General features: G+C 34.8%; 1 protein-coding gene across 7 annotated transcripts in view; it reads right to left on the bottom strand.

The window, feature by feature from the left end:
* The window catches only part of LOC125053838 (homeobox protein cut), a 133919-nt gene that overhangs the window by 65562 nt on the left and 53528 nt on the right, over nucleotides 1–14829 (bottom strand). For all 7 annotated transcript variants that reach the window (XM_047655426.1, XM_047655423.1, XM_047655424.1 and 4 more), the window contains one exon: nucleotides 5471–5785. In XM_047655426.1, coding sequence (XP_047511382.1) covers nucleotides 5471–5785 — 315 coding nt within the window. The remainder of the gene's footprint in view (nucleotides 1–5470; nucleotides 5786–14829) is intronic.

Here is a 14829-nt window from a genome sequence, read left to right on the forward strand (position 1 = left end):
ACATCGAACATTAAATATGTAACTGTTGATGATCATAAAAGATAGAAGCCAGACATACATACATAAATATCACTTCGTAGGAATTATAACTTTTATTAGTTCAACTCCGCACTGAACACGAAAAAGAAAAAGAACGCACGATTTGCATGGAAACTCATTAGTTTTGCTCCTTGCATTTTGAGCGGCGTTCGAGGTGAATGATTCCGATCTTAACACTTCAAATACGTTGATAAACGACAAAGATTTTATTTCTTAAACTCAGTTTCCATTTTGTGAACGCAATTGACAGCCATATCACATTTAGATGCAACAGGTGTGCCTCGTGCGGCCCGATCGGGCCAAAATCCTTTTTTGTTTACATTCTACGAATTTATCGCGTGCTATGACGTCTAGGCACTCGTTTGATTCATGCGCTTGCGCTGTCTCTTTTTAATACAAATTTACAATAAAAACAGAACCACCAGCGATAGATGCGAGTTATGATTAATGTGGAGCCTTTGATGTTCTGTTGGAATCTATCACGTTCATTCTAAAAATCGACGTTATACAAACTATGTATTTTAAATAATCCCAGGTAGTCTAATTTTGTGTATGTCATCATTACGCTTCAGTTCTCAGCACAACCTTCAAAGATAAGAAATATGTTTATGTAATTTGAGGCAATTACGAAATCCCAATAGCAATAGGCAAGTTTCGATATCGACGCGGCGCACGCTACGCCTGTCACGGCAGGGCCAAATTACTCCCTTTTTTGTACCAAGTTAAAATTAGACTAATCAGCACCGAGTACAAAGAATCAGATCGCTTTCATCATCGACACGATGATGTTTACACCGCATCTTCCGAGAAACCGGAGCCCAACATTCAATACTTGGAAATAAATATGTGCGTTTGACATTTGCTTTCATGTACGCTCGTTTCGTGTGTAATTATGAGGATCATTGAAGCCTGTGCTTCTTATTTCTCGGGTGTTAGAGCTCGTTTTGGCGGCGTCGTTACTCCACATTTTTTATTATTAAATTATCGTGCGTGGCGATTTCGGAGATGATAGGTTGCGTATGATGGGGCGTCTGATTGCATCTCTTGTCGACATTTCGTCCGTTGCTTTCTCTTTGATTGACTGCGATTAGATGCGCATTTGTCTTGTTTGACGTGTCCGAGGTCAAAGGCAAGCGGATGTAATGGCTTTTGATGATTTGATATCTCAATTTCCTCTTGAATTTTTTCAGCGCATATCGATGTGTGTGTTTGAAGATCATTAGTCATACATATTCAAAGATCCATGCCGATGCGGCAGCGACTTTACGACACCCGCCGACTAATAACAGAGCGATCTAAAAATAACAAAATTAAAATAAATCGAACGACAGACAGTCGTCATAAACTAATTTCGAGTGTTTTCCTTTTGGTGTGCATAAAAATAGCGTCATTACTCTTTCATGTCCCGCGCTGAAGTGACATTAAGAATTTACTGCTGGAGTTAGGGCAGCGCCACCTATGCGCGAAAGATGAAAGATAAGTTTATAGCGTAAAGGATAGATAAATATGATTTATGGATCAATTAAGTCTGAATCCGATATCTGCGAATGAAAGCCCTAAATAGTATTGATAGGGGTTTCAATTTGAAGTGATCCAATTAGTGTACACAATATTGGCTATTCGAAAATAGCTACAACCAAAAAACTTCTTACATTCGATATAATAAATTACTTTGGATGTCAAAAGAAAATGATATTTCGATCAAAACCAATTCGGGGTATTTTAATCAAAAAACTTGCAAAACCATATCGTTAATCGTTTGTCAAAAAGAAACATTCAACCCTTCCCCGCGAACTTAATTAAATATAAATTTCAGAAGAAAAATATTACGACGATAAGCTTAACGGAAAAGTTGCGAACACTTTTGATAAAAAACAAGTACAATTTAGAATATCGGATTCATACAATTGCTCTACAAACGTGGATAATTATTTCAAGGACTTTTTAGTTTCAGTAATTAACGTTTAAGTTTTGTTTCATCAAAATGCATTAGGCATTCAACTGGAGAAAAGTCAATATTTGCCCCATGCTAAAAAGTCCGTTTCAAAAAATATTAATTAAATACAAAGCACAAACATATTACGCTCAAACAGACAACTGTAAAGATCCATCCGCTTTCAGGCTTTGGGGGTTAAAAGCTTCCAAAGCTCTATTGAGGGTTATAAAAAACCGATTCACTATTTGCGCTGAATTTTGGTGATTCAATGGAGTAATGACTGATGAATGCACGCGGAAGGTGTTCTGTCTGATGCAGGTTCTTTCATTGCATTTAGACTGCAATCCGATGGTTTTTTCATCCTTTTCGCCCTTTGTGTTATTTGTAAATAAACATTTTAGATACGTAATACTAATTATATTTTTACGTCCGAATCCAAAAGCGCAAATGTTATATTTCGATTATTTGAATAGAGCTTTATTTTTTGTATTATTTTTGATTCTATTGATGTTTTTTGAAAGTATAATTACACTGTTTAAAAAAGAAGTTATTTTTAGCATTAAATTGTTAACTAAGTGCTCTTTTATTATATTGGTTTTCGTGTTCATTAAAGTTTCATTAAATCATTAAAAATCACCAGTATTGATGATACGAGTTGAGAGCTCATTGCCATAAAAGACTAAATAAAAAATGTTAGGGGAATTTGTAAGAAGTATTTTTTATGTAATCCACTTGAAAATATTTGACTTCTCGTTTGGCGTTAAAACATAAGTTTATATAATTTGTGATCTGACAAGATTGTTCCAAGATGGCATCAAAAACCAAAATATTTTTTAAGACTGGGCCTCAGATTTCTGTATTCATGATCATTTATCAATCTAATAGGCAAGTAGATCAGCCTCCTGTGACAAACGCCGTCAACTTTTTTGGGTCTAAGGCTCTCCCCTCACGAAGTTTTGCTTCACTGTTCATGCAAATGTTAAGTGCGCACATAGAGTCCATTGATGCACAGCTTGGTATCAAACCTACGACCTCAGGGATGAGAGTCACACGCCGAAGCCACTAGGCACTTGGATTTTGCATACCTTATTTTTTTATTTTCCATAACCATCAGCGCCAGGAAAGAAGCACTAAACCTAAATAGAATCCAATAAAACCTTATCAAATCAAAAGAATCAGTTCACGCCAACGATATAAACGGTGGTGGTGGGTGGAAGACGGCACAATCCCGCCAAATGGCTATAAATTGATTTTAATGCAGCATCATCCTAGTTCCGCCTGTTTATTGCCGTCGATAATGCTGATTGATCGCTTTGTAATATTTAATAAAGACTGGATGAGTGGGATGAACAGCTGTTCAGTGGACAGACGCGCGAATTTGAACCCTGTGCAAGAAGGAAACGTCAGACCGAGAAAGATCTCATTCAAGTCAACTCACTTAGGGTTCTGCAAGAAGAGAGCGTACCAAGTAAAACGCCGGCAACGCACTTGCGAGCCTCTGCTCACCGATTCCGTTGTATTTACGAACCAATTCGACTAAGGGTCATGTAAGAAAAGAGCGTATCAATTAAAAGGCCGGCAACGCATTCGCGAGCCCTCTGGCAATGTGAGTGTCTATGGGGGCGGTATCACTATACAGGTCTCCTGCCTGTTCTATAAAGAAAAGACTTAACAAGAAAGAAGAATTCAACTAATGAACAATTCAGAATGCTGACCATAAGTTTGACAACAACTATAAATAACTAAACTTATTATTATGACATTATGTTAATGTTCTTATTATATGACTTAATGAAAATAAATATGACATTTGCTAGTCTATTTTTATTTGGTTTGTTTCTAAATGTACCACTTTATAATTTTAGATATATTATTAAAATATAATATATTTTTTTTAATATATTGCTTCGATGATAAAAACACGTGGCATTTTAATTTACAATTCGTCATTTGAGATTTCAATAAATTATTTTGCATAAAATATAAAATACTAATATTTCATAAATTCTCTTTACGAAATTTTAGTTTTAAAAATAGAATTTCTATAAGGTTCTTCCCTTCTCACACTTCGACATAAACGCTGCACATCTTCGTGACGTTCCGTAAAAAATTTACCCCCTAAAGAAGTTTCACTTCAAAAACCGTAAAGTATCAGACATAAGACACAAAAAACAAAAGGAAATAAAATAACCTCGAAACATCGAAGGTCGTAAACAAACGTTCCTTTAAAAATCATTAGAATTATGGATCCCTCATCCACGAAGCATGTTTTAATTAAGCACAACTGTGTTCTTGAGTGATATCGCTCGTAAAGCGTGATATTTATTTAGTGCAAGGATTACTCTTCGGAGTCGATCAATCATTCCATTGAATGTATCCTGTTTCCCTTCACTAGTGCTATCGGGATTCGATTGGTTGTCGATAGTTTTATATCGACATCGATTAATATGAAAAAGAGTGGCGGAGAGTTTATTGCCAGTTCTTCTCTTCCGTTCGCCCTTGATTTGAGAACTGGCAGTAAATGTAAAATTAGAAGGATTTAATGTATATTTCTTTTTTGACGTTCATAAGTGTACATTGTGTTACCTATATGAATAAATGATTTTGACTTATGTTTCGCTAAGAGGAAGAAATATAAGGTTTGCTTCTTGTACAAATAAATACTCCTGTTAAATTAAATATGAATAAATGCGTTACAAATAATTTCACACCATAAGTCACTGTAATTAATACATAGTGTACATAGTTATAATAAAAATAATTAAAAATTAATGAAAAGAAAATTGTTACAAATTTTTAAAGTTTGCCCCTGTGCGCCTGTGCAAGGTCCAAGAGACTCTAAACAAAATTAAAGTTGCTATATATATCGCATCGCTATAAAAATGTAAAGTTATCGATAATTTCGAAATGATCGAAAAACACTGCACTAGATCTAGCCAACTGTCAAATCCAATTCAGCGATGCCCCCGCACATGTAATTGATTTATTGATCGTACGTTTAGATTCGATACGCGCGGGCGCAGGCAAGGTTACTGCATCCGCGGCTGCCCAGTTAACCGGGTGACCTCATACCACTACTCATGAGGGAATTTTGTAATGAGACGTATATTGAGCTGGGGTTACGGAAAGTAGTCAATTGCATTGAGGAATGGGTTTTCTCAATGCGTGAATAGAATTTTGGCGTATTGGTGCTTACGTGGGTGCATAAACCGTTATTTTTTTAATTATGTGTATATAATATGCTCACATGGGTTGTTAATAGTTATTTTTTGAACTAGTGTTTATATGCCACATGGGTTCGTAATTCGTAATTTTTTGAATTGTGTGTAAAAAATACTTACATTTGTTCGTAAATCGTTATTTTTTTAATTTTGTGTGTAAAATATGGTCACATTTGTTTGTAAGTCGTTATTTTTTTAATTGTGTGTTAGATATGGTCAGATTGTTTCGAATTTTTTCGTATGAATATTTACTATGAATATCAAATTAAGTTACCTCTTTTTCCTTAGCGGCTAATTCGTTCTCCAGATTATTCGTCTGATTGACAACTGGACTGCTCCTGGATGAATTGTTGTTACTCCTCGCAGTTGCCGCCATTTCTATCTTCTGTTCTATATCCTCATCAATGTCTGGGGATCTTCTTTTCTCTTCTTTGATATCTGGGCTGAAGTCTGGTATTCTAGTATCTGATTCTCTTGCGGGTTCTATCGACCCATTGGTCTTTGGTACGGCGGCTTGAAGAGGAGTGGGGCTTGTTGTTGCTAACTGCTCTTTTAGAGTTGTCACCTCCTTTTCCGCCAAGGTAGCTCTCTGAAATAAACAAATTTTCATAAATGAATGCTTTTTGAAGCTATAATGAGTTTTAGCATGAAAAATGGAAGGTGCTAAATTTTCATTTACTACTTCTCAAATCAAGGGCGCAGAGAGGGCGAGAAGAACTGGCAAGAGACTCCCCGCTTCTCTTTTTAATCGAGTAGATGTTTGTTTACAAGGAAATTGTAAGGAACTGCTATTACACCAGCTCCGTGAAGCAAAGTGCGTCGGAAACTTCTGAGCTTCTAGAACGACCTTATAATTGTCAATGACTTTACGCATTATAGATCATTTGGCATCTAAGTTCGGAAACCGAGTCCACACTACATACATACTACAATGAAACTGTACAGATAATATTAAAAATAAAGATTAACGTATTTATTCTACTATATTTATTAACAGCAGAAAAACGCTTTTCACAACTTGCATCAGCTTTTCGCGACAAACACTTGCAAGACTGTATCAGATGTTTACGTAAAAAAGACCTCCGTTGTTTTTCAGCATCAGCACAGGAAGCATCGATTCGGATTTCCACGTGTTGTTTTTAATCTAATTAATCAGTTCCCATAGTTTTATTCTTGTGGCCGGTGATGTAGAATCCTTTGTGCCACTTCCGGTGGTATTCATTCATACATTTATTATCTCCCGATCTCATTGAACGGATGCACTGCTGATTATTGGCCACTACATAATTCCCAGCGGATTGTTTTATTCGTTTTAATTCGATGGTCTAGCTGATTTCATGATAACTGCTTTATTGGTATTTAACCCTTCAAAGCGTTACAGTATAGACGTAGTGGGTAGACGAGAATTGGAGGCTCAACTTGGACAAGAGGTAACATCAGAAAAGAATGGAAGAAGCTGTACGAGGCCTATGTGTCACAGGACACGCTGATTACCAAAAACAGGTCATATGAAGGTTAAGTTTTATTTATGTATTAGAATTAAGTTTTATTATGCAACTAAGTTTTAATATATTATACTGGGTGATACAAGTTAAAAGTACCAATAACCGACGAGCAAGCATCATAAAAAGTGGATGAAACGAGAGAGGTGAGGTTCGTAGCAAGTGGAGATACCTACCTACTTTAGGAAAAAGGCGTAAAAATATAAATAAATAAAATCTACGGAATATTCATTTCGCATGTCTCTAGGACGATACGATCTTAGAAAGACTTCGACTGTTAATACTTAATCATTAAAGAAAGCAAATGATGAAATTAAATTGGAAACGCACGCGTGACTCGACACGCGTGGTAGAACAGGTAGATAGCATCGAGAGCTTATTAGTAGGGGAAATTTTAAGTTCCAGTCGAAGGGTGTACAAGAAAAATGCATACTACTGTTTATCAAACAGAGATCCCAATGACAAGATTATTGACTGTTAGGAATTGGAATTATATTTCTTTACTAGCTGACCGGGCAAACGTCGTTTTGCCATGTATATCATTAAAAAAAAATAGGGGTTGATCGTAGAGGGGTGAAAGTTAGGGGTTGTATGTATTTTATTTAATGCTGTATCTTAAAAAAATAAAGAATAATTATTTTATCTAAAATTAAAAAAAAAATTTAGGGGACTACCCTTCACATTTAGGGGGATGAAAAATAGATGCTGTCCGATTCTCAGCCATACCCAATATGCACACAAAATTTCATGAGAATCGGTAGAGCCGTTTCGGAGGAGTTTAACCACAAACACCGCGACACGAGAATTTTATATATTAGATAAAAGCTTGCCAGTCCATTGGTGTACAGTCGACAGTACGACTCCAGTAATGAGTCGCACGTTTAAACTAGGCCAACATTGTCAAAGATTACCCAAAAGAAACACAAATTATCATCCATTAAACAAACCTGTCCGATGACTCAGATAGCAACCAAAGTCATTCATCACCCAATTGACCAGTTAATCACATTACGTAAGACAATAACATCACCATATTATTGTCAATGATACCATAGATAAGTTATTTAGTGAAGAATATCACTCTTATATCATAAATACGCTGCCGCTTTTTTTGTAACGGTTTCATTAGGTTTTTAGGTAAGAGATAACCGCCGCCCATGGACACTAAATGTCAGAGGACTCGCGTTGCCGGCTTTTTAAGAATAAATACGCTCTTTTCTTGAAGGACAGCCGCTGGTTCCACAACATTGGTGCAAAAACTGCCTTAAAAACGCTCAGTTGTGGAACGACATTTCGTCATTTGTGAGGTCTTACGAGCAAGTGCTGTGTAGAAACAAATGTCAATTTAGACAGCAACTACTATTTGACACTACTACCCAAAGTGTACCTAATAGAAGGTACTAAAAAGTCTATGCCTCTTAGCTTAATATAGCTGGAATAGAGCTGGAAGAAGAGAATGTCGGAATCTTAAAAGGCTTACTTAATATACAGAAGAATTGTTTTCCAACAATACTCTTATGAATAATCGTTACGTACACATTTTAATTGCGAAGAAATTCAATTTTGTTCCGAATAATTTTATGTTTACAACTAGAAAGTTAGAAACTTCATAATGATTAAGAAAGTCAAATTAAATAGAGGGAAAATCAACAGGTTTCATTGTGTGAACTTAATAAAAATTCCGAATCATTAAAAATAAACAATCTGAAATCAGTTAGGATGACACCATTCGCTCAAAATATTTTAACGTGAGAAAATAATTACAATGCGGAAAGTGAGACATTGATTTATATTAAAATTAAAATAAATTAGCGCCACAACCTTTTTAGGGCCTCAGATTTCTGTATTTGTAATAGGCAAGAAGGTGATCAGCCTCCTGTGATATACGCCTTTTTGGGTCCAATGTAAGTTTTACTTACGATGTTTTCCTTCACCGTTTGAGCAAATGTTAAATGCGCACATAGAAAGGAATTCGTGCACAGCTGGGGATTTTCAGGTAAGAAAGTCGCACGCTGAAGCCACTAGGTTACTACTATCGATTTATATTAAATAATATTATATATTTCCACAGACAAATTAAAATTATAAGCTAAAATCTGGAGACTTTGAATACCAAATATAGTATTTGTAAAGATATAACTCGATATTTTACTACGTATCTGAGGGTAAAGTACGTGATCACTTTAAATTGTTTTTAAATCTTTGCTTTACAATTCAATAATTCCAAACAAAATTCAAACAATACCCGCACAAACAATACAGTCTTTAATGGAATTTTCAAATTAATTTGTCTTTGGACTATCAATCGATTGACCGAACCGAAATTTATTCATTATGAAATCTACTTGTTACTATTAGTAACAATATTTAATGTGTTTATACAATATGAGCTGAGAAGCTTGTGGCTAAGGCAGAAGCAGAGAAGTTGGTGGCTAAGCCAGAAGCTGAGAAGCTTGTGGCTAAGCCAGAATCTGAGAAGTCCTTGTTGTAGGTTCCTTTCGTAACAAAAATTATGTCTATACAATAGGAGGCCATCTTGCGTGTGGCTAAGCCAGAAGCTGAGATGCTTGTGGCTAAGGCAGAAGCTGAGAAGCTTGTGGCTAAGGCAGAAGCTGAGAAGCTTGTGGCCAAGGCAGAAGCTGAGAAGCTTGTGGCCAAGGCAGAAGCTGAGAAGTTTATGGCTAAGGCAGAAGCTGAGAAGTTTGTGGCTAAGGAAGAAGCTGAGAAGTTTGTGGCTAAGGCATAAGCTAAGAAGCCTACTGCGACAATCGCTAAGTCTCTCACGTCATGGTACAGTTCTTTAATTAGTAGTTAAACAGACGCAAATAATTCAAGGCTATTTAGGTTTTAAAGGTTTTATGAGTACCGTAAAGCTTAACAGGAAATCTAAAATCGTAATAAGCAGATTTAGTAATAAAAATGAAACAATGACCGGAGCCAGGCAAGTGTAACGAATAACAAAAACAGTTTTAATCAAAAATTATGATTTGAAAGTCAGTTAATGGACATTCAAAATTGACCATTACACTACCGACTTAAGTGGTAATTAAGTCCTAGTTCCGAAATTTAACAAAGCAACTTATCTATTGAAACCATCGCTTATAAAACTGTTTGAGCAATAGATCAGTGTATGATCTCACGGATAGGGCTGCCTCAATAACTAGAGCTAATGAACTTATATGAATTATAAGTAGCTAAGTAACATTCAAAAGTGTAGGGCTGTGTTAAAGTAATAGACAATATTTTGAAAGGAAGGTGTAGAAGATTATTATAACAATACAGTAAACCGTCCTATAACGAGGTAGAAATCGTGTTGTAGGAGAGAAGAGAGAAAAAAGATTTTTTTTAACAATTAATAAACTAGGTACACAAAAATATGGACTTGACAAATCATTATAAATTTCACACTACAGAAATATAACTTGAGAAAACTCGTTATATGGGAAATAGCGCGTTATATGGACAGAAAATCGCGTTATAGGCGTACTGTATTAGTAATTTTACGCTGAATATATCCCAAATAATACTGTAGGATTATTTTAAATACATTAAAGTGTACCACATATATAATACTGTATTTACAGTATAATACAAGATATATTTTATAAATAATTGGTAAATATAAATGTTACAAAAAATTACACAAAAATAAAACTATCAGAATTTTTTTGTTAATTTGCTAATTGTTAGAAAAATAAGTTACCAGCAAAGCATCGGATTAATTGAAAGATTATGCTTTCTTTAAATTTGATCAGTCCACTACCGAATATATTCAACTCCGGATAAGTTATTTATCGAGAAAAATACACTTAGTAGGGGATATTATCAAAATTTGGACATCCCTACTTAGTTATAGCGGTTCATACACATAAAATTTCAATGAATTTGATATCATGAATATTCATCTGCCTTTCCAAAAATCAGATTTATTTTATTAATTAAATTAATATTAATTATAAAATTATTTATCGCGGACTTACCTAATACGTTCTACTTTATCTACAATTTCCGCGATGAATTTTATTAATTTAATAAAAACTTTAATTAGATACACACGTGAATCTAATTTAGACAAAAATATGTGTTTTAACGTATTTTGTAATAACTTTAATCATAATTACAATTATTCTGAATTAATAAAATAATCAACAATAAAACCTAATATTATTTGTACTGAGACTTACATCGAATGGCCCAGTGCAAGTGGGAAGAAAAAAGGAACCCACTCACCAGAAACCAGGGGAAATAAAAGTGATAGCGAAAAGGATTTGGAAAATTTGAATTGATTAATTGATTTGATTTGTTTAAAGCCTACGACTAATAATATCCAAGAGGTCAGATGTGCGAGGATGTGCTACGCCGCGTAGCAATAAAACCATTTAAGTTTTCTAAAATGTGTCTGTTTTTGTTGTATTAGCAGTGTTGGCCTAGTGGCTTCAGCGTGCGGTTCTCACCCCTGAGGTCGTAGGTTCGATCCCCGGCTGTGCACAAATTGACTTTCTGTCTATGTGCGCATTTAACATTTGCTCGAATGGTGAAGGAAAACATCGTGAGGATATGTTGCATTAGACCCAAAAAGTCGACGGCCTGTGATAACGAAACAGATACAGAAATCTGAGGCCTAGACCTAAAATGGTTGTAGCGCCATGTTGTCTATTATTGTTAAACAACGTTAAAATGAACAACGAAACAATTGAATGGCATTGGAAAATTTGCTGTTCCAATTTACTATTAGAACCAGTCCACAAATCTAAATCAAAAATTTCCTTCCATCTAACAAAACACGTCTGTATAAGGGATTTAAAATCCTTCCCAAAAATACTTTTATTTAACCCTTCAACGTGAAGAAAAATTAGCGATGGGTCAGACCCACCCGCATTATGCGGAGCGGTCACTAATTAATGGAAAAGGATTAAATTCGTATGGAATTGAAATAAAATAAATATGATAAGGGTTCCCCTGCCTCTGTCAATACGTGAGACTTCGTTAATTAAGTTTTTCTTTGCGATGCTAATCGGAAAGATGTTGGGTCTTTTGATGACACAATTCAACTTGTCTTTGATCTAAGAATGTAGCGAAATGTGTTATATCTTCGGAAGCAAAATGGTTGATCACGCCAATGAAACAGTTATGTTTATTTATTTAAAGTACACCACATCATACATAATATACAGTACCTAAGATATATAGGTCCGTGGGGTCCTAGCGCTTTAAGGCTTTTTAAAGAAATTTCAAAAAGGTTAGTCGACATCACAGGAGACCGAAGATCTGGCAGCTACCTCGGACAAAGAATTAGTCTAGCTATTATATAAGGGGGAACGCTGCCAGTATCTTCGGAACCTTGCCTAAAGGGACTCCTTTTAATGATATATTTTAGTTTATGTTAAGTTTCGTTATTTATTTCAATGTATATTATTTTATTATTATTAGTTTATGTTTATAAGTTTAATTTTATTAATATTGTTGCTAATTACATATCGTAGATAGATATTTAAATTCAGGAGATATTCAAGTTTATATACAGTAAATATGTTACAACCTAACTAATATGGTACAAAAATAAAAAATAAAATGGCTAGCAAAACCGCTTTTTATAGGAGGTAAGCGATACCGCCCATGGACACTCGCACGCGCCCTGCCGGCTTTTTATGAATTGGTACTCTCTTTTCTTGAAGGACACTAAGTCGAATTGGTTCGGAAATACTTCAGTGGGCAGCTGGTTCCACATAGTGGTGGTGCGCGGCTGTAATTGCCTTAAGAAACGCTAAGTTTTGTGAGTAATTTTCTTTAATTGATCAGCCCACTACCGAATATATCTATGGATAATTGTTTATTCTGTTATAATCGTGATAAAATCAAATTTTATAATTATGTTATTAAGATAATCCAAGTAACTACAACAACTTATTATGTGGCATAGAAAGTCGCCATTTTATGGATTATAAAACCTTCGTAGTGGAAAGTGTAATGTATAATTCAAAGATTATTTGGTTCATGAAATCTATTGCACAGCAGTTTATAAGACGCAATTAAATTTCAACAAGTTAATTTAGATATTAAATATATTTTATGATAATTATTTTACAGAAGAAAAAACTTTGCATGATAAAATATGTAACCTTGAATATTAAAATTCGTTAATACGCATTATGGAGTATTTTTACGAATAATAATGAACCTCCGAAAATGGCAACAATTGTCGATTACAATGATTATATATTATATATATTTTTTATGTAATAGGAGGCAAAAGGTGCAGGAGGCTCACCTGATGTTATGTGATACCTCTGGCCATGGACGCTCCTTTCTTGTACCCTAAGTCGAATTGGTTCGGAAATACTTCAGTGGGCAGCTGGTTCCACATAGTGCTGTTGCGCGGCAAGTGCCTTAAAAAACGCTCAGTTGTGGAACGGCGGACGTCGAGGTGATACGGATGGTATTATGTATTTTCCCTTGACGTCCGATAATGAAACTCAACTGCAGGTATTAGACGGAACAACTCTAAACACTCTCCATGGTCATTTTGTAACATATTGATTATCTACTATATAAAAATAAGTCGGGTTTTCCTTCCTGACGCTATAACTCCAGAACGCACGAACCGATTTCCACGGGTTTGCATTTGGAAAGGTCTCGGGCTCCGTGTGGTTTATAGCAAAGAAAATTCAGGAAAAATTTCAACAGAAAAGCGGGATCACCAAACGAAATGTTACATAAAACGAAGCCATCTGGTGGCGAAACGGAGTTCGCCGAGTTTGCTAGTATTTTATAACATTTTGAACACTATGTAACGCCAATTAATTAACGAAATCAATAATATCGCTGTCGTTAAGTTTATTTACCTATGAGTCCCTTTGTCTGGCGCACCCCTGACCACTCAGTCATATCACCCTTAGAAATTTAAACAAGCCTTCATCCGAATAAAAATACTTTTCTTTGTATACAATTTTCATCTTTCCAGGCCCTTTTAAGGTCCCAAATCTATCGATAATTTAATGACAATCAATAAATATGTGTGTGGCTATGTACCCGTAAAATCAGATATAATTAATATATATATCGTTTATTAAAATATAATTTACAATATAGGTTAAGAAAATTAAATACTGTATATTTGATTGTTATGTTCAGGTTTTGAATATAATTGATCTTAAAAAAATTATAAATTAATCAGTGGCGCTACAATTTGTTTAAATCTGGGCCTCAGATTTCTGTATCTGTTTCATGGTCTGTGTCAATGTAATAGGCAAGTAGGTGATCAGCCACCTGTGCCTGACACACGCCGACTTGACTATAATTGATATTAAACTTGTTCAAAATCTTGAGCATCACAACACGTAATTTGAATTTTTTCTTTGATTAGTAATTGTTTTGTTTTTTTTTTGTAATGTTTGTTTTGTTTAATAATAGGTTATGATCTCTTTATGTTTGCCTTTAAGTGCTTGTCACATTCTAAATTGTATTTTGTGTTTGTTTTTACCAATGTGTCAGTGTGTCGAGCGTTGGCAAGTTTTGTTGTTTCTCAATAAAAAAAAACACATCTTAAAAGTTCAGGATTAAAAAAATTCAATAATTCCCTCCCTAATCAAATTACAACGTTATTAAATTGTTTATCTCTCAGTCAATACACACTTAAGGTAGCTTAATCTCTCAATGTCAGTTTTAATTTGCCGCCAGCATCAAGTTACCTTTATTTTTAAATTTACGAAAGGAAACGTATTTCAACAGTACTGGGGAAAGTTAATCTCACGATAAAATATATGAAGACGAAGACTCTAAAAAAATATTAAAAATAGTATATTCAGGATGTCTACTACTCCATAATACAGCGTTTCACGTTGTCATATTAAAATAAATCTTGCAAAGTGACAAAGACTTTCGATTCGATTTTCGGTAGTGAATTAATAGTATCAGTAGACTAGTAGCAGTGTTCTGCTTAAGCTACTCAACCCTCAGGTCGTGTGTTCGAATCAGCTGTGATATTTAAGTTTCTATGTCCGCTAATAAACAAAGAAACAAATGCAATATTAACGTCACTTATTAATTATAACACAGACATAGCGTCGCTGTAGAATGATAACCTCGTATGTCCAGAGAACCAAACGAAAATAATGTTTAATTTCGTCAATGT

Source organism: Pieris napi, chromosome 11 (assembly GCF_905475465.1).
Source record: "Pieris napi chromosome 11, ilPieNapi1.2, whole genome shotgun sequence".
In the NCBI taxonomy this organism is placed as follows: Eukaryota; Metazoa; Arthropoda; class Insecta; order Lepidoptera; family Pieridae; genus Pieris; species Pieris napi.